The sequence below is a fragment of the Archocentrus centrarchus genome, chromosome 9 (genome assembly GCF_007364275.1).
Source record: "Archocentrus centrarchus isolate MPI-CPG fArcCen1 chromosome 9, fArcCen1, whole genome shotgun sequence".
NCBI lineage: Eukaryota > Metazoa > Chordata > Actinopteri > Cichliformes > Cichlidae > Archocentrus > Archocentrus centrarchus.
Window position 1 is genome coordinate 6,773,754 of NC_044354.1, and position 18,107 is coordinate 6,791,860.

General features: G+C 41.3%; 2 protein-coding genes across 2 annotated transcripts; both read right to left on the reverse strand.

The window, feature by feature from the left end:
- Positions 1–3,845: 3,845 nt before the first annotated feature.
- On the reverse strand, positions 3,846–6,532 carry pcna (proliferating cell nuclear antigen). The gene is made up of 6 exons (XM_030737314.1): positions 6,143–6,532; positions 4,917–5,014; positions 4,758–4,825; positions 4,476–4,670; positions 4,046–4,169; positions 3,846–3,956 (listed from the first exon to the last, which is right to left on the reverse strand). Exons 1-6 carry the CDS (start codon positions 6,361–6,363, stop codon positions 3,880–3,882), a joined length of 783 nt encoding a protein of 260 aa, XP_030593174.1. The 5' UTR covers positions 6,364–6,532; the 3' UTR covers positions 3,846–3,879.
- Positions 6,533–8,559: 2,027 nt separating this feature from the next.
- Positions 8,560–18,047, reverse strand: LOC115785735 (putative aminopeptidase W07G4.4). The gene is made up of 16 exons (XM_030737552.1): positions 17,947–18,047; positions 17,032–17,073; positions 16,853–16,943; positions 16,232–16,380; positions 16,009–16,117; positions 15,253–15,380; positions 15,080–15,179; positions 14,808–14,883; positions 14,625–14,710; positions 12,537–12,641; positions 12,213–12,288; positions 12,019–12,137; positions 11,851–11,934; positions 9,669–9,726; positions 9,150–9,331; positions 8,560–9,045 (listed from the first exon to the last, which is right to left on the reverse strand). Exons 1-16 carry the CDS (start codon positions 17,955–17,957, stop codon positions 8,911–8,913), a joined length of 1,551 nt encoding a protein of 516 aa, XP_030593412.1. The 5' UTR covers positions 17,958–18,047; the 3' UTR covers positions 8,560–8,910.
- Positions 18,048–18,107: the final 60 nt, after the last annotated feature.

Below are 18,107 nucleotides of genomic sequence, written 5' to 3' on the forward strand. Positions count from 1 at the left end.
GCTCTGCATCTGGAGACACGCACTTCTCCTCTTATCTGAAAGAGTGGCTCTATCAGGTAGACACAATGTACTTTAGAAAGTAAAACACTGCGAGCACAGCTGCACACATGACTCTGTGGAACATTTTGTTAGAGGGTAAAAAGCTGGTGAGGGCTGGAATGAATTTAGACGTATATGTACTAGAATTTATGAAACACATCTCATCGGATCTGACATGAATGAATCCATTAAAAAAAAAAAATCCTCTTTCCTGGTGCAGGGTGAAAGCTCAGCCCTCTCAGCAGAAAAATTCAGATAGAGTCTGGGATTAAAAAGGCAGGCAATCTACTGTGAGGTTATAATCTGCGTTGTCCCCTATCTCATGCCGCCTTCATCCTTTATTCAACTGGAACAAGTAAAAGCAAAGTCAGATCGCACACTGACAGCCTGAAAATGAGAAAGCTCTTTTTTGATGGGGTAATGTTCTTAAAGGAAAAAGTTTGGGAGATATTTACTTTGCTGCTGTGTGTTAACAATGAGAAGATTGATACCAGGTAGAAAGCGTGTCACTGAGACTGGACACACAGACAGCCAGAGACTCCTAAAAGAGCAAAAATCCTTCTGCCACCACTTCTAAAGCTTACCAATTAACCCATGATGTACGGTTTAATCCTCACATAAACTGAAGCTTAAAAAAAAACAAACAATTTGCCAGTGAGCACTAACTATCTCTCTCTCTTGGTCTCCTGGCAACTGCTAAGTAGGAGTTATCCTTCAGCTTTCTGTATGGATTAAAGATACATGATGCATTACCATGATTGGACTGTTACCTTTGGATAGAGTATGCAGAATAAATCCTACTGTAGGGCGGCAATCCAAGACACACCACCTTAAAACCGAAGAAGCAGCTGGTCATAGGCCAGCCCCAAACCCAACTTTAGTATAGCTAACCTAGCCCTCACTTTAAAGATATGTGTTTAGCCTTAAAATTATAAAATTAAATTATAAAATTATATGATGTACAGAAAGTGCACAGCTAAGTCATTTGGTATTGCATGTCTGCTGATGGTCTTAGTTTTCTCTTCTCTCTATGCTAAGCTGAGTATAGATTTAAATTTATAGGCCCAGTTTCCCGTACTTGGATTATGTCTAATCCTGGACTAAATTCTTTTTCCCATTGTGGTCTTCACTGACTTTTTCCTTTTAGTCTAGGACCATGCTTAATCCATGACTGGGAAACCAGCTGATATAGTTTGTATCCTAAACCAAGATAACTACAACTACAGCTATAGAACTACAGCTTTTGTCCCTTTTGTAAGTTAGGCTGAGCTAACTAAAGCCTTAATCTGGTTGTTAAACTGCAGGGTGGGCCCCAGTTGTGGGGCTCAGAATCACTAGAGGTGGGTCTTGGAGGATGACGGGAAATATACCTGCATTCCTTTTAATGGCCACCAGGGGGTGATACCACTGGTTTCAAAAAGACTCCCAGTCTAACAGAAGTCTGTGGGAAAAAAGCTCTCCAATTTGACCACTGTAAACACTTTCCTGATGAGTTTATAAACTCTGTCAATCTCTTTGGGTCACGAATGAGAAATTAAGTAAATTTTGTGACAATTATCCAAGGTATGTTTATTGGCTTAACAAATCAGTAGCCAATGAGCATGCAGTTTCACAGTCAGACCGCCCCCCCTTTCATCAAAATACAGGTGGCCATGGAGGAAAAGTTCATCTTAGAGCTTCAAAATGGGAGCTCATGAACCAGTGGGTGATGGTAGCTACGTAAATCTTTTATAATATCCATGAGTGAAACTTAGTTGAATGAATATGATTTCTTAAACAAACAAAGCAGAATTGTTGGTATTCACTCTAGTTTAACTAAAATCCAGCCCGAATCATTTTCCTCCCTTGAAATTTGTTTTAAATTCTTTAGTTTTGCCTTTTATTCTCTTTATCATACGGTTGCTTTTTGCTAATGTAAAAAACAATGAAATAAAATCTGCTCCCTTACTTTTGCTAAACTGCTAACTTTTTACACACACATTTGGGACGCTCTAGTGCTACCAGCTAGATTTTAGTTATGTCATATGCAGACTGCTTTGTGTAACCAAACACGGGCTAGTGCCAGATGTGTCTGCCAGTCAGATTAAAGCTTTATGAGGATTAAACACTCTACACCACATACGGCCCTCCAACACAGCAACACAACCAGCTGTGGACACACACACACACACTTGATTCTCTGGTGTATTTTTAGCTGAATGATATGTGATTTCTCTGAATATTCAGCAGTTTGTTCAGTTTGCCTACTGACCTGCAGGAGGACAGATCTGAAGCTCCAGAGGACCCCGGCTTAAACAGCTTAACTGTGATGTTTCTGATTCTGGGAAAAATCCATTAAAATCCCCTTTGTTTGGTTGAATGAATATGATTGAAATTGAATTGAATTGAAATACAGTTAGGTAACAGTTACCTGGGTTTAAATAGATTATGAAAATGATGCAGGGTAGTTGATACATTCTGCATTTAAATGCAAAACAAACCACAATATTGTTTAAAAACTGCGAAATTTAAACTGGGATAATGAAGATCTTCTGTGCATTGACTTTCCTGCAGAGGAAAATTCCCCTGAGGAAGAAAATCGCCAAAATTGTAATAAAAACAATATTCAATTAGTTTTGCCAACCCAAAAGACCCATTTCAGACCCATAACAAAGAACAGCTCTGATAATGTCACAACTCAAATAAATATAATGGGAAGTAGCAAAAGAGCACCACTTAGTGGCCATGTCTGATTACTGCACAATAACAATTTACCTTAAAGCTGGATTGATGAATGGCATTTTTAGGGAAAACTAAACAAGCAAGCATTTGTTGATGCTATTGGTATTTGTTTAGATAAACATAAACTTTAATCTCTTTTGTGATTGATAAAAACTGTGCAGTGAGACACCTGATTTTTTTTTTTTAAGCTTCTGGATGCCAGAAAAGGTTTGAGAAACCTGAGCGCAGTGAAAGTTACTTTTCCAACTATATGTTTTGGTCTGTGTTGCATTGAAGTCTGAATACAGATGTTTATGTTAAGTTATAAAATTAACCCTCCATTTGTTCCCATGATGATCAACAGGCGAGAAGGATCCCATACTCTTTCAGTTTTGTTGTCCCCTCAGTTTTGTGAGAGGACAAAAGAGAAAGCCTCATCATCTGCTTAAAACCTCCAGGCATAAACAACTGTAACAAGAGGGACCAGAGTTTTTATAGTTTTCTATTTAAATCAGATTTGCTGGCATCTCTGATGCATTTGCCGTGTTCAAAGAACCCACCCACTAAAGTCTAATCATACCTGAACAGGTGATTTGTTGAAAATGGGGATTTGAGCAGTTTAGACCTGTAAGAACTGTGATAGATATGGAAAGCCTAATCACAACACATCCAAAAAAAACATACTTTGAAACAGCCTGAATCATTTATTTTGGAATGAACCAATGAATACAAAAAACATTGTGGGTTGACTGACAGTGCTAAACCACAGGAAGTATTTACAAATGCGTTATCTACAAAAAAAATGACAACATGGGATATTTTAAATCTGCTTTCCCAAAACAGGCAAAAATAGAGAGCGACTCAAATTTAGGTTGAGCAAGTGCTGACATTTATACTGGGGGATGTCTGGGCCAGAGCCAGCTGCTCCGAGGCTTCATCGCATCACACAGATGGCACCATTCACGCAGCTGACAGCTGGCTGCTTATAAAAGGCCGACCTTCCGCTGTGAACAGCGGATCAGAAACCTCAGGCAGAGCGATCGACCACCATGAGATCACTTCAGCGCTTCAATCACTCAGGAAAAGTCCCAGTCGTCTCGCTTTTCTCTATTCTCCCTTTTTTGGTCTGTTAGAAACATCTTAAGAAGCCTCCTCATCGATCTTCGGTGCCAGGTAGTATTTGATGTGCCCCATGTCAGCAATCTTGTACTCCACCACTGTGGGAAAGAAAAACAGTCAAAGTCTGAGCCGCAACACATCAAACAAAGACCTGGCAGTCGTTTAAGGAGAGAGCAGGTGCACTTACCGAGGGGGATATCGGCAGACATACTGAGGGTGACCGTCTTGGAGAGAGGCGTGGCCTTGGTGAAGAAGTTCAGGTAGTTGAGGGCAAAGATCAGCTGGACGGGCTCGTTCATCTCAATCGTAACCTAAACAGAAGGTAAAGGGCCAAAACTTAACGGAATAATTAATCAGAATATCTAATGTCAAGTCAGTGCCTTAAAACTGCAACAGTGACGTGCAGGTGTTCCCTGATACAGTTCACACTGGACCTCATTTTCATTTCTTTGGTTGTACAGTAATGTTTCATCTCAACACTACAGCTCTTTAGCTGCCCACTCTATTTGTGTTGCATTTGCTGACAAACAGCTTGTAAGTGTATTACTGCCACCTTCTGGAGGTATTGGTACATTACATCCTACCAGGTGCCAGTAAAAGCAAGGTGAAATACTCACGGCCTCATCCTCTTTGTCCACATTGCTGGTCTGGGACAGCTTGATGTTTCCTGTGCCCAACTCGCCTGAGGCGGAGAACTTGACTCCATCCTTGGCGCAGGAGATCATGACGGCGTCACCGATCTGCGAAAGGTCACGGCAGATACGAGCAAACTCCCCAGAGGGCATCTTCACCACACAGCTGTACTCCTGCTCCTGGTGGGACAAGACAGACAGGGAGGGAACAGTTGAGAATCGACTCTGCTGGACATGAAACATGCAGACAGCTAACAGATGACTCACTGGAATGCCAAGCTGCTCCACATCCAGGTCCATCAGCTTCATCTCGTAATCCGACACCTTTTCCTGGTCTGCAAGATTGAAAAGAGAAGGTGTAAATGCGCCACCTGACCACCACCAGCTGAGCTGATTTCACTGAATAAACGTAGAGTTAAAACTCACTGAGAGTCTCGAACACGAGGGCGAGCGTGTCTGCGTTGTCTTCTGCTCTGAGGGTGATGATGTCCTCATTTCCGGCACACTTCAGGATTTTTGACATACTGAATGGGAAAGACATAAAATAGTGTTAGTGCTACTCCTGCAGGTGCCTCAGAAGAAATACCATGCGGTACACTCACACAGTAAAATACACCCTAACAAATAATTACAAGTTGTCAGGGGATAACTAAAAAGTGCCATGGTGCATTTCAGTAAGTGTTTGATTTAAAATAAAAAACTGTTCATTAGTCTATTTATCCTCGTTTTGATGGACCTGCAGCTAGATATGACAACAAAGTCTCTAAACTACATGGGTAAAAACACTTTGGCAAATCGGCACCAAAATATCAGTAAGTTGTAGAAAACCTGAGAAACTAGTCAGTTTTTCATAATGAACATTTGTTTTCCAGGAATTACGTGGTAATTAAAAAAAAATTAATGCGGTTTCTCCTTTATTGCAGTTACGCGATTAAGTATTGTTTTCCCTTTAAAATAAATGAAACACTTTAATTTATCGATTGCCAAAAAACCAAACAAGTGTTGTAAACACTTAAAACATCCATCGCACGTTGCTGAAGTTCCACAGGCAGTGACGTACAAACGGAAGTGGTATTTCCCGGGTTCAACAACAATTCCCGCCAACCCTGCCGGCGCACAGTTTGGCGCTAAAATGACGTCGCCGCGCAAATACGAAGCAGCAGATGTCTCTCAAAGCTGCTACAAATGTAACTTAAAGGCTAAAACAGAGAATGTCAAGCAGACAGCTCGATTAACCCCTCCTTAAAAATACGACGTAGAAAACGCAGAGTTTGAGACCCGGACAGGAAAGAGTTAACTCGGTTCAGGAGACATGCCCGGGCAACTGCACCAAGATGGCCTTGTTCTTTGTCAGCATCAGAGGCTGCATAAAGATGCAAAAAAAAAAAAAAAAAAAAGCGCACGTAAAATACGCTAAAACGGCCGTGAGACCCGGTCAAACTGAAATCTAGCAACTGTCTGGCAAACAAAGCAGCCATTTTTAACTTTCATTACAACCGCTAAACTTTGACAACTCGACCCTGTCAGCTCAGAGCTTCATTACTCAGCAGAAACCCTCCTCATCTAAGCGCCAACCGCAACAGGCTGCGATCAAACGCTGTTAAATACGCATCTTGCTAAAATCTCTTTAAAATATTTACTGTGTGCGTCACCTGCTCAGGTTGACCCCCATGGCGAGGTTTCTGTCGCAGCGGTACGAGTCGAAGCCGTCGTGCCTCAGAGTGAGCTGCACCAGGGAGACGTGAGAGGAGTCCATGCTCTGCAGGGAGATGCCGGACGAGCTGACATCCCAGCAGGCTTCTGTGATCAGATCCTTCAGAGCCTCCAGCACCTTCTTCAGGATGGATCCCTGGACCAGGCGAGCTTCGAACATGGTGGCTGTGGAGCTTTTATGTCTGCGCGGATGTAAAGATGGGAAAGGCTCCTCTGAGAGGTCAGGTTTTGTGTTGATAGGGAGCACGGAGGCGTCACGCAGATACTACTCTCACAGCAGCGCGGACTTTCGCGTGGAAGCGCGCGCTAACCGCCACTTTTAATGATTCGGAGGGACGATGGCGTCATTTCCGTTTCCTTGTCGGCCCCTTACAACCGCTAAAAAAGTGGATGATGATTTCAGCCATGTTGGAGAGGTCAAGTGTGTAACCTGGATACAAACTTACTCCATTTGTTAATACTTAGAGTATTATACAATACAATCTAAGGCAGGGGTGACAAACATACGACCCGGGGCCCAGAATCGCCCGGCAATAGAGGGCATAAGTTTAACCGTGTTTTCAAGACGTTTTACAGCTTCTCCCCATAGCTATTCATACAACACCATAATAATTAAGTAAATAGATAAACAATTAAAAAGTTCCTATTTTTTCACTACCTACTAAGCGCCTTGAGGCGACTGTTATGATTTGGCACTATATAAATAAAATTGAATGGAACTTATGTTTGTTTGTTTGTTTTACAATGGTTACACAACAAAAAGAGCTACCAGTTTTACATATTTATTTCTTATAATTTAAGCCCAAAGAGTAGTGCTGACAGATTTGTTTTGTTTACTACAAGAGTGTTTCTTTGCCATGTATAAAAACTGAATGAAAAAGGAGGAGGTCCACACACCAAAAAGCTCCTTGAGAATTGTTAATCCATCAGTATATAAAAGAAGTAACATTTCGGGCTGGAATGCCCTTCTTCAGACTTTGTATTGTATAAAACTGAGACATACTGCTGAGACTGAACTTGTTATTCTTATTTTAAGATCTCACAGGGGGATATCAAAGGGGATTTTCACTAGTTCAGCCCACTAAGGATCAAAGTTGCTGTATGTGGCTCATGATGTCAAAAGAGTTTGACATCGCTGGTTTAAGGGGTAAAGCAGATAGAAACTACATGCAGTTACTGAAGTATATATAGTCACAAAGCACTGTACAGGAAAATTAGTACAAATATCGTAAAAGAAATTAAAGTGCTGTCAACGGCAAAACAAAATCAAATTAAAGCACAGAGTAAAAAATAAACAAGTTGTTTAAAAACAGTTACTGTCTGTAAAAGTGGAGTCCCACTACAACTGACAAATTATGCTGAAATAGAGTTTATGAAATAGACTTTTGGGAGGGATAATGTATGATGATGTTTGCACAAGAGCATATCTTATGCAATTTAATACGCATTAAATACAGAGAGTGAAGATCTCTTTATTAAGCGCATACAGCACACCTGTGGATGAACTATAGGAAAGTGAGTTTACAGAAATATCTTGTAGCTTATATTATTTTCTTTGCTCTTTGAAATTTAGAATATGCTCCCTATAAAGGGTAGGAATACACCTTTTCAGTCAATTTGTGCTCTGTTATATTCTTTATTTACTTATTTTTACCAGCAGTTTTTGTTTGGTAAATAATGACCAAATACATTATCAAATGTTATAAAGTCATTTTAAGTATTTTGATTTGATGTTTCTTTGTATGTATTCAAGGGGAAATGATGTGCAGTTAATCCACTTTTTTTTCCCTCACTGCTGAAGTTGCTGCTGCAGTTAATAGTTACCTTTCAAATTAAGCTATTCAGTGATTAAAGCAGCGTCACCTCAGAGCCTCGTATTGTGTCTCAGATGGACATATTAGGAACACATTTCAGTTTAACAGTCCATTATGCCACCACTTATCACAGCCTTAACATAAAATAAACTTATAAGGCACCTTCAGCTTGCACCACCATGAAGTCCTGATTAAGAATATGCTCAATATAAAAAAAAAAAAAAAAAAAGAATTTAACTCACTAAAAGTGGGAGCTAACCTTTACATCCCTAAATTACTTAGCTCTCTACAAATGAGAGATTATTTATCATAGAGAATTATCATTTTAATATGAGGGTCTTGTATCCTTAATGTATAGATTAACTGTAGCTATCACATAAATATTCAAAAGTTTCCATATCCAATATTTGGGTAAACATATTTAATCTTTTTTTCATCAGTTCACTGCAAGTGCCCATTCTGTCACTTTTTATTTTAAACTTGGTCATTAAAAACAGGGTTTCCTTCCTGTAAGAAAACAAGTTATGTGGAGAGAACGCAAAGACTTTAAAAAGCTTTTTATTGATCAATGAGAAGTACTTGGTTTGACCACCACATGGTGTCACAGATCACACAAATCACGCCCGAGGTCTGTTGCACACATACAGGTACACATATAAAAGGATGTTACTCTTACACGGCCCTTTAACCCCTGAGAATGTACTGATTCAGGCCACATGACAGGCTGGTCTGACACTCAGTTCAGCCTTTAAGTAAAGAACAGTCTTACAGGAAAGCGCCCTGCAGTATTAAGGAATGTCAGACTAGAAAGATTAGTTTACGTGCTGTGGCGAGCGTTTCTTCTGTATTTGGGACGGTTAGAAATTTGTGCAGCATTTGACTTGAATCTCTGTTTAGAGATCAGACAGGATGTAGTTGGTTGCCATTGTGATGATGGGGGCTCCTGTTGGGACACCTGGGAAAGGACCGCTGGACCCGGCGATGTCAATGTGGGAATACAGCAGAGGTGCTTCAGAATCCACGCCGTGCTGCAGTGGGCATGCACAAGGTAATAAAACAGGCTATTACAGACAAATGCACATATTCCATATGAATAACAGATAAATAAGATATTCTGCTGATGTGTAAGCACCTTGTCGAGCCCAGAAGCCATTATGAGGAAAGCTGCAGGTGTCTGATGTCCTCGAGGTGTAGCCGAGGATGGCAGATCGTTGGACTGCAGGATATCCTCGTACTCAGATTTGCCCTTGTGGAACTCGTAGTCCTCTCGCCTGATAGTGGAGACCTCAAACAAATCACCCAGCACCTCTCCAGCTGTAAGGCAGAGCGTCATATTGTTTTCAAGTTTGTAGCATTCAAGTTTAAATAGCACCATCTGCTGGGAAACCTGTGGTATTGCAACATTATGAAAGCATAAATTACAAAACTAATGAACCAGTAGGCCTGGCCTCACTGAATACATCCTTATAATTTGCACCAATTGGTTTGACCATAAAACCCAAGATCGATTGAGTTTTTTTAAATATTAAAATCAAATGCATTAATTTAAGTAAAGGTGCAGCAATGAAGCATTCCCTTTATCAAATAAGGGGCTTGATGAAAGCTGCAGAAAAGCCTTCTAAGTAGATCTGCAATTTCAAATATTTCTCACCTCTCTGCCACTGAGCGGCGTTCCCGCTGCGATGGGCCGGCCCATTATCCATGATGATCTACAACAAGAAGTTCCAAACTCAGCTCAGTTTGCACAATGATGATTACAGCACTGAAATATCTGGATGTTCAAAGTGGACATACTATGGTCCTACTTATTGTCTGTCATACAGATGTTTTGTTTGAGCTAATTCAGACTGTTACCCTTTATGTACTCCCACATCAATTTTGGACACAGATTGAGTGAAATCTGTACTTTTCTCAACTGACCAGTTTAGAATATCTTAAATACAAACAGGAAACTGATTTGGGAGAACCTATTCCATTATAAGGAGGATTTACACCTCTGCAGTGTGCCTGAGAGCTTCTGTAGTACAGTGTCTTCACTGCTCTAAGGACAAGTTATCAAAAATCCAGACAAACCTGAATCCTACATGTGACTGATGCCAAGGGGCCCCAGCTGCACTGTTGCATATATTTTAGTTATGCCCAAAGTAACAGATTTTGGAAATAGATTTTTGAGACTTTCTAAAATTTGTGGACAAACAGTACATCCATCACCATCCATTTCACTGTCTGGGGTGGTCCCATTAGACAGGTCTCTTAGCGAGCATGACACACCATTGGAGGATCTGTTGGGAAACTCAAGCTTACCTGACAGCCATTCATATCCTTTGTTGAAAGCACGGCAGCTGTCGTTACTGAGCACGTGCCATGTAATTATTAGCGTATTGAATGTATGTGACAATGACCAGTTATTTTCATATATGACTGAGTAAATACACAGATCAACCATAACATTATGACCAGTGACAGGTGAAGTTAATAACACGGATTATCGCTTCAACATGGCGCCTGTTAATGGGTTTGATACATCAGGGAGCAAGTGAACATTTTGTCCCTAAAGTTGATGTGCTAGAAGCTAAGTGAGTCTGACAAAGGCAAAATTGTAATGGCTAGACGTCTGGGTCAGAGTATCTCCTAAAGTGCACCTCTTGTTGGGTATTCCCGACCTATCAAAAGTGATCCAAGGAAGGAACAGTGGTGAACCAGCGACATGGTCATGGGTGGCCAAGGCTCATTGATGCACGTGGGGAGCGAAGGCTGACCCGTGTGCTCAAATTGCTGAAAATGTAAATGCTGGTTATGATACAAAGATGTCAGAATACACATTGTATTGCAGTTTGTTGTGTATGGGGCTGCATAGCCACAGATAAGTCAGGGTGCCCATGCTGACTCCTGTCCACCATCAAAAGGCATGTGAGCATCAGAACTGCACTACAGAGCAATGGAAGAAGGTGGCCTGGTGTGATGAACTGCATTTTCTTTTACGTCACACAGCTCCTCTTGGTGATAGCTGGGTTCACATGGATAAAAAATAGTTCAGGAATAGTTTGAGGAGTACAACAATGAGTTTGAGGTGTTGACTTGGCCTCCAAATTCCCCAGATCTCAATCCAATCGAGCATCTGTGGGATGTGCTGGACAAACAAGCCCGATCCATGGAGGCCTCACCTCACAACTTGCAGAACTTAAAGGATCTGTTGGTAACATCTTGGTGCAGATACCACAGCACACCTTCAGGGGATCTAATGGAGTCCATGTGTCCATGGGTGAGGGCTGTTTTGGCAGCCAAAAGGGGGACCAACACAATAAAGGTGAAAAAGGTGGTCATTATGTGACTGACTATGTTCATATCCTTGATCTGGAATTCTAAGGGCAGGGTGGGAGAGGTTTGAGAAATGTGTTAAAATAGTTTTTTTGTTGGTTTATATAGTTTTGTATTGTATTGCATTTTATTATGGCATAAAATATAATAAAAAAGACTTTGATACTTGGCTAAAGTGGTCAGTGTTTGTATAAGTAACCCTGTGAGCCAAAAGCTCCATCTTCAGAGTGCTTTAAACAATCTGCTTTATTTAATTTAATTTTTTTTACTTTAGGCTGTATGTCAGTGAGCGCAGATATCCTCGATATGTTCATGTCAGGCATACTGTTCTGGCTGTGAGTACAGAGTGTCATTAACCTGCTGTTCAAACCTTCTGTTCGCAAGAGGCAGTCAATCAAAAGAAAGCTGGTTTAAAGGGGGAGGAGCTAAAACAGCTTGAGGGACTGCACAAATGCAGTAGAGTCCAGGTTCCCTTTAATCTGCGTATTTACTGTCTGAGCTTCAGCCGTACTCACAGAGTAGTTGGGTCCCATGGCTCTGATGGCGTGACCAGTCAGAGTGGCGATAGTAAACAGCTGAGGAGAAATCTCATTTACTGCCTGCGGAGAGCAGAGATAAGGTCACACTGGGAAAGGGGTGCAAATGGAAAAAAATTCCTCAAGATTCTAATGAGGCTTTCTGACCTTCTCCTTCATCTCGCAGAGGAGGTCGACCATCACCATACGACCCTCGGCATCAGTGTTTCCCACTCTCACTCTACGGCCCGCACGGGAAACCACAAGTTCATCCGCTACGTAGCAATCTGAGAAAAATTAAAACGCTGTCAGCTGACAGGACTCAAGAGCAATATTGTGAAAAACAAGTGAAGCACACTGACCTGCACCCACACTGTTCCTGACCATGGCCATCACGCCAACAACCTTCAGGTGCTTTGGTTTCAGCTGGGCTACAATCTAAAAATGCAAGAGGAGGTAGGGAAGAGAAAATTTCAAGTTTCACTATCCAATTTAAAACGTATAAAATCTCAGTATGTATCGCATTCCTCTGAAGACTGCAGGGAGGAAATAATTGATCTCTGTGCACCTAAGAAGCTTTTGTTGATAGTACTCAGCAGCATGAAGTGCTGATTTATCACCGAGTCACAAGCGATGAATATTATTCCAAGTGTTTATCGTTCAGGTGCAAAGAAGCGTTTATTCACCTGGAAGAAGCCGGCCACAGCTGCAGCTCCACACTTGTCCCTGTGCATCCCGGACATGACACCACCAGCCTTGATGTCTGCTCCACCGGTGTCGTAGGTGATGCCCTGGAAACACCACATAAGAGACACATCTGCCATTTTTGTCTGGTTTCTCCCTTATTTTTAGACCTACCTGCTACTATTACGAATGACCAACACACACATCTGAGCTTTGGGGTGTACACGTAATGTAGTCAACATACACAATCGACACACTACAACAACAACAACACAACCTGGGAACTCACAACCGATTTAAGCGGTGTGTGTTCAGCTTATCTCTGTAACACTGAAGATGTGCTTCACTATCTTAGCTCTCTGAACATGCAGTAAGAGAGAGACTTTAAAACACAACATAAATAATAGTGAGTCAACAAGGGATATTTGCAGCCTGTCAGGTGTTGTGAGAAGTACAGCTTGGTGAAGTTTGAAAGATTTCACTGATACAAGCTTCCTGATTCAAAACACACAACTAAATATCTTTAAAACCCTTAAATTACAAGAATTACGACCAAATTTTCACCGATAATGAGCGGCCCTTGGCATGAATGTCATGGTAATTTGGAGCTTTTAATTATTTCTTTGAGCAGTTCTTTTTCCAGGATTGAATGATTGTACAGCACACATCTTTAATTACTTTAAAAGGCAAGAAAATTGGGTGCACATGTTTGAATATATTTTGGATTTTCTTTAATCCGCGCAGGGTCAAAAATACACATACAGGCTCAAATATATACATACATACATACATACTCACTTAAATCTTGTAGTAAGTGGTGTTGAACATTCTTTTAACTTGATAAGCCAAAGGCCTATTAACTTCTCATTAGTTAGATTGATCAACTGCTAGTTTCTCTTTGACGGTGTGAAAAAAATTTGTTTGGTAGCACTCATTGGATTCCTCAATCCTCAGAACAATGGGAAAGTCCAAGAAACTCAATGAAGGATGAGAATTGCAGATTTATGCTGGTTGGGAAGGTCTCTTGGAGCCATTTCCAAACAACTGCAGATTCTAAGATCATCAATTCAAACAACTGTATGCAAGTACAAGTTATTCAGATGTGTTACCGCTTTCCTAAGGTCTGGAAGAAGACCCAAACTGTGACCCTCAGGTGAGAGGAAATTGTTTAGGATGTTCAGGAACAACGCAGGAACCACCAAGGCTCAAAGCCTCTTGTGAACTGAAAACTGCTGGAGCACCTGCATCATTATCACAGTGAAGCCAGTTTTACTTCACTGTGGACTGAAAGGGTGCTGACCAAGAAAGAAGCTCCTGCTCCAAAATCGACAGATTCAAGGTTGACTGAAATTTGCAGCTGCCCACATGGACGAGCCAAATGCCTTCTGGAGAACGGTTTTATGGTCAGACGAGACAAAAATTGAGCTGTTTGGCCACAATGATGAGAGGTATGTTTGGAGGAATAAAGGTGAGGCTTTCAAATCTAAGAACTGTGCACTGTCAAACATGGTGGTGGTAGCATCATGCTCTGGGGCTGTTTTACTGCCAGTGGTACTGGTAGACTGCACAAAGAGGATGGAATAAGGAAGGAGGAGGAGTACCTCCACATTCTTCAACTTCACCTCAATTCAACAGCTAGAAGGTTGAACCTTGGATATAACTGAGTGTTCCAATAGGACAAACACATAGTGCAACAGGTTTGGGAAAGGATAAAGAAAGCTAATATTAAACTTCTGGAATGGCCTTCCCAAAAGCCCCGACCTCAACCCCATTGAAAATTGAAAAATTTGTGAACTATGCTTAAAATCCAGGTCGATGCCAAACAATTTAAATGAACTCTACCAATTCTGCCAAGAAGATGGGTAGAGTTCATATAGAGTTCATATGTATATTTTTGACCCTGTGTAATTAAAAGATGTACGCTGTGCAATCATTCCAGCCTGGACAAAGAACAGTTCAAAGAATTTATTATATATTATCATATACTGTTAGAAGGGGGTGGGTACTTAGTTACCCCCCCTTCTAGTTTAGTTAAAATCCAATCTGATTTTAACTGGTTCAAGGGCAGACATGGAAGAGCATCATCTCACCTTTCCCACCAACATGAGCGTCTTTTGGACCGGCCCCTCTCCAGTGTACTGCAGCTTGACGACTCTGGCCTGGTGACGAGGTACAGCTGCAGGAGAAGGAAACAATAAATAAGTGTGCATACTTATTTAAAAAAAACAACAACAAACAGCTCTTAACAGTATTGTGAGTCTGTGTTGTCCTACTGTTGGCACAGCGGTTGACTGCAGCCAAACACGGATACTCTTTCTCCAGAGTCTTCAGGTTGCTCACCACTTCAACCTGAGGGTGAACAAACACAGACTTGTGTTTATGTTTGGGGTGGGCAAAAAAAAAAAAAAAAAAAAAAAGGTGGCTTAAAATGCTACAGAAGACCCAAAGATCTACAAAAATGTCCTAGACTGAAAATGTTTCAACAGAAGTTCCCAATTCTGATTTCTTCTAACAAAAGTATGGATCTAACAATAGTCCTTCTAACCTGCACAGGACTGTTCTTAAAGAGTTCCTGGATATATTCAGCCACACGAGGAGCAGCCATACGTTCAGGGTCCGAGCCGCCGATGTCACGGTACGCGAGTCTGAGGGGGCAAAATGTGGTCAGTTTAGGAAATCTGTGCAGAGAATGAAGTATCAATGAAGTATCTGACTCACCTCCCACTCTCCAGAGCATTGGCTAGCTCCACCAGCTTTTTTCCCTGAGCTTCCTCTGCTGCCCACAGTCCCAGAACACACACCTTGTACTCACTATTTTTCACGTTGCTCTCTCTCACTTCAAGGGGCTTTTGGGCACAAAGAGAATGCAATGAGTGTATTTTTTACACACTTATACATTTTGCTTGTTTTTAATTAATGGCTCCATCCAGAGAACCTGGAATCTGAATACAAGAGGGTTGTGCTGCGTTTCAGTTTTGAAGAACGGTTTTTCACAATGTGCATTAAATGTGTCCAGAGAAGTGATTCCCAAGAGTTACTGCACAAAAGGTAAATTAAATGTTTGTTGTTTGTTTTTTCAGTTTTGTAGTTACATTTGAAATGAACATAAAATATTTAAAATTAAGCCACAGAATTTGAAGAAATTGCAACTATAACAAATTACCAGAGGTGGAGCCTGTCCCAACTTAGCAATACTTAACTTTTGGAGTGCTTCCTGATCTGGATCCTTCTAGCTACAGAAAACATTTAGATTTTTAAAATGGGCCACGGCATTAATATGTTTTGGAAAAACGTCTGTAGAGTGACTGTTTATTATCGTCTGTGGTATCTGCAGCTGTATGTGTCCACCTCAAAGCTGAGATGGCCTGAAGTTTTGTGCAATACTCCAAAAAGGCCTCACACCAGATTTCCTGCAATGTCACCAAAAGCTTCAAAGCTACTACATGCAGACCATCAGTGGAGATCTTCTCTCACCATGTAGAGTGCATGAAGGGCTCCAAGGGCAGCTGCCAATGTGCAGTTTCTATAGTTTGCATGTGGAGGACACACCAGCAGGGGGCGCTGCATGCCAGCTTTTAAGGCACTGAAAGGACAAATGGGTAACACATGAGGCAGAAAACTCTAAACCAGCAATTCCAGTCAAAGAGAGAGAAGGAACAAAAAAAAAAAAAAAAAAAATCAGCTGCCGTCAACAGACCGCTTGATGCCATTGACTGCTGCATCACTGAAGCGCCTGATGTCATCGTAGTCGCGGTTCACAGGGCCGGTGGAGGCAAACACCAAGCGATTACCAGGAAGGCCAGGGACCTTGATGACCACCACCTCCTCTCCCAGACCGCCGTCCACCTAAACACAAAGTGTCACCACACAGGAAAGCACATCAATAGAGGGCTTGCTGGTGTTCAGGTTTAGTACCACAACTGCAGTCACACTGTTCTTTAGTTTTGGAGGACTAATGATTTCAGGTCCCTCACTGCAGCTGGTCACAACACTTACTGTGACAGTAACATAACAGAATGACTGCATGATGGTCATTTTTTTCTCCTTGGCTAATCACTTGTGATTAATGATTAAATGCAGCAGTGGTTTATGAATGCAAGTGAAGTGAAGAGAGTTGAGTGAAGAAGAAACACTCAGTGAAATGTAAAGAAAAGAAAAAAAAGACCACCTGATTATTTCATCCTTTTTTGTTTATTTTCATTTGATCCTGTTTTGTTTAACCTGTTTAAATTTATCTTCTGCATCAATCTTTGGCATAAGTGCATGCTAATATAACACTGTATAAAAGAAACAGGTGAGATAGGAGTTGGACTCTTACAGCACTGTAGTCCTGCAGCGGGGCTTTCAGGGACTCGAGCTGAGGGGGCAGAGATTCATGGCTCTGGGTCACTAAGACGATACCATCAAAACTAGAAAGAGGACATAAACTGCCCGTTAAAAAAAAAATCTATAGCATGAAAACTGACAGTCAAAGAGGAAGCAGAGCCTGATACTTACTTCTGGTTCCTGAGGTCATTGGTCCACTCGATGGGCTGGACACTGGAGAGAGAAACAAACTGCAATGTCAGCAGAGTCTAACAAGAAATCTCAGATGGCAGGGTGATACAATCAGGCTCTTTTATAATGAAGGCTAATGATAACAAACCGGGTCAAAGTCCTCTAAGGTCTGCGAAGGCTCCAGAATGTCGCAGAATATATTTTCTGTGGCTGTCAAAACATTTGGCCTTTCCTGTTCCATGCACCTTGGAGGCAGGTGCAGTTGTGCCAGAAATCTGTGCACCTGAGGTGAAATTACTGTCTTCAGACTTTGCACCCAGCATGCGCTTTACAGGGAACAAAATCTTCAGGAGACCAACTCATTTCTCATGAGTCAGATACTTCTGGGATCATATGACGCTTAGAAGAGGGAAGTAACAACAAGTGAAAGTGTTTCAGATATGAACAAATATCTACAGCAGTGTGGGAGGCTCAGATTTAACCCCTTTGAACAATGAATGTTCAGCATTTAGATAAATAACTAAAACAACCAGTTTAATCCAGTACAGGTGTGTGTAAAGTCAATTAAACAATTGTTTAATTGTAATAAAGACGACTAATTACTTTAAAGTGGTTTTATATGAAATACAGTGGGTAAACATGGCCTACGTTTTGGCTACAATTACCTACTATGACTTGATGCATTAAGTTAATATTACAGTAAAACATATTACATGATTTTGGTGCACATATATATGTTTCTTATGCCCCCCAAAAAGGAGACTTATTTCCAGTGGTCTGATATTTGTGAATAAAAATGTAAAATTTAGACTTGCAACCGGTTCCTAGCATGCCGCACAAAGCTACACGCCAGGAAACCTTTAAATCGTTAGAGCAGCGGTTTATTTTTAATTTAAAATAAACAGGTAATCGTACCTGGTGCACATTTTCCGTCGTCTTCCTCCGGGATGTTCAGCGTGAAAGAGGCAGACGATCCTTCCTACACCGGTCAAGAATTGGTCACATGATCCGCTCGTGCTGCCTTCACGGACTTCCGTAGCTTACCAACACGTTAATCTCAGTCATAAAATGCTAGC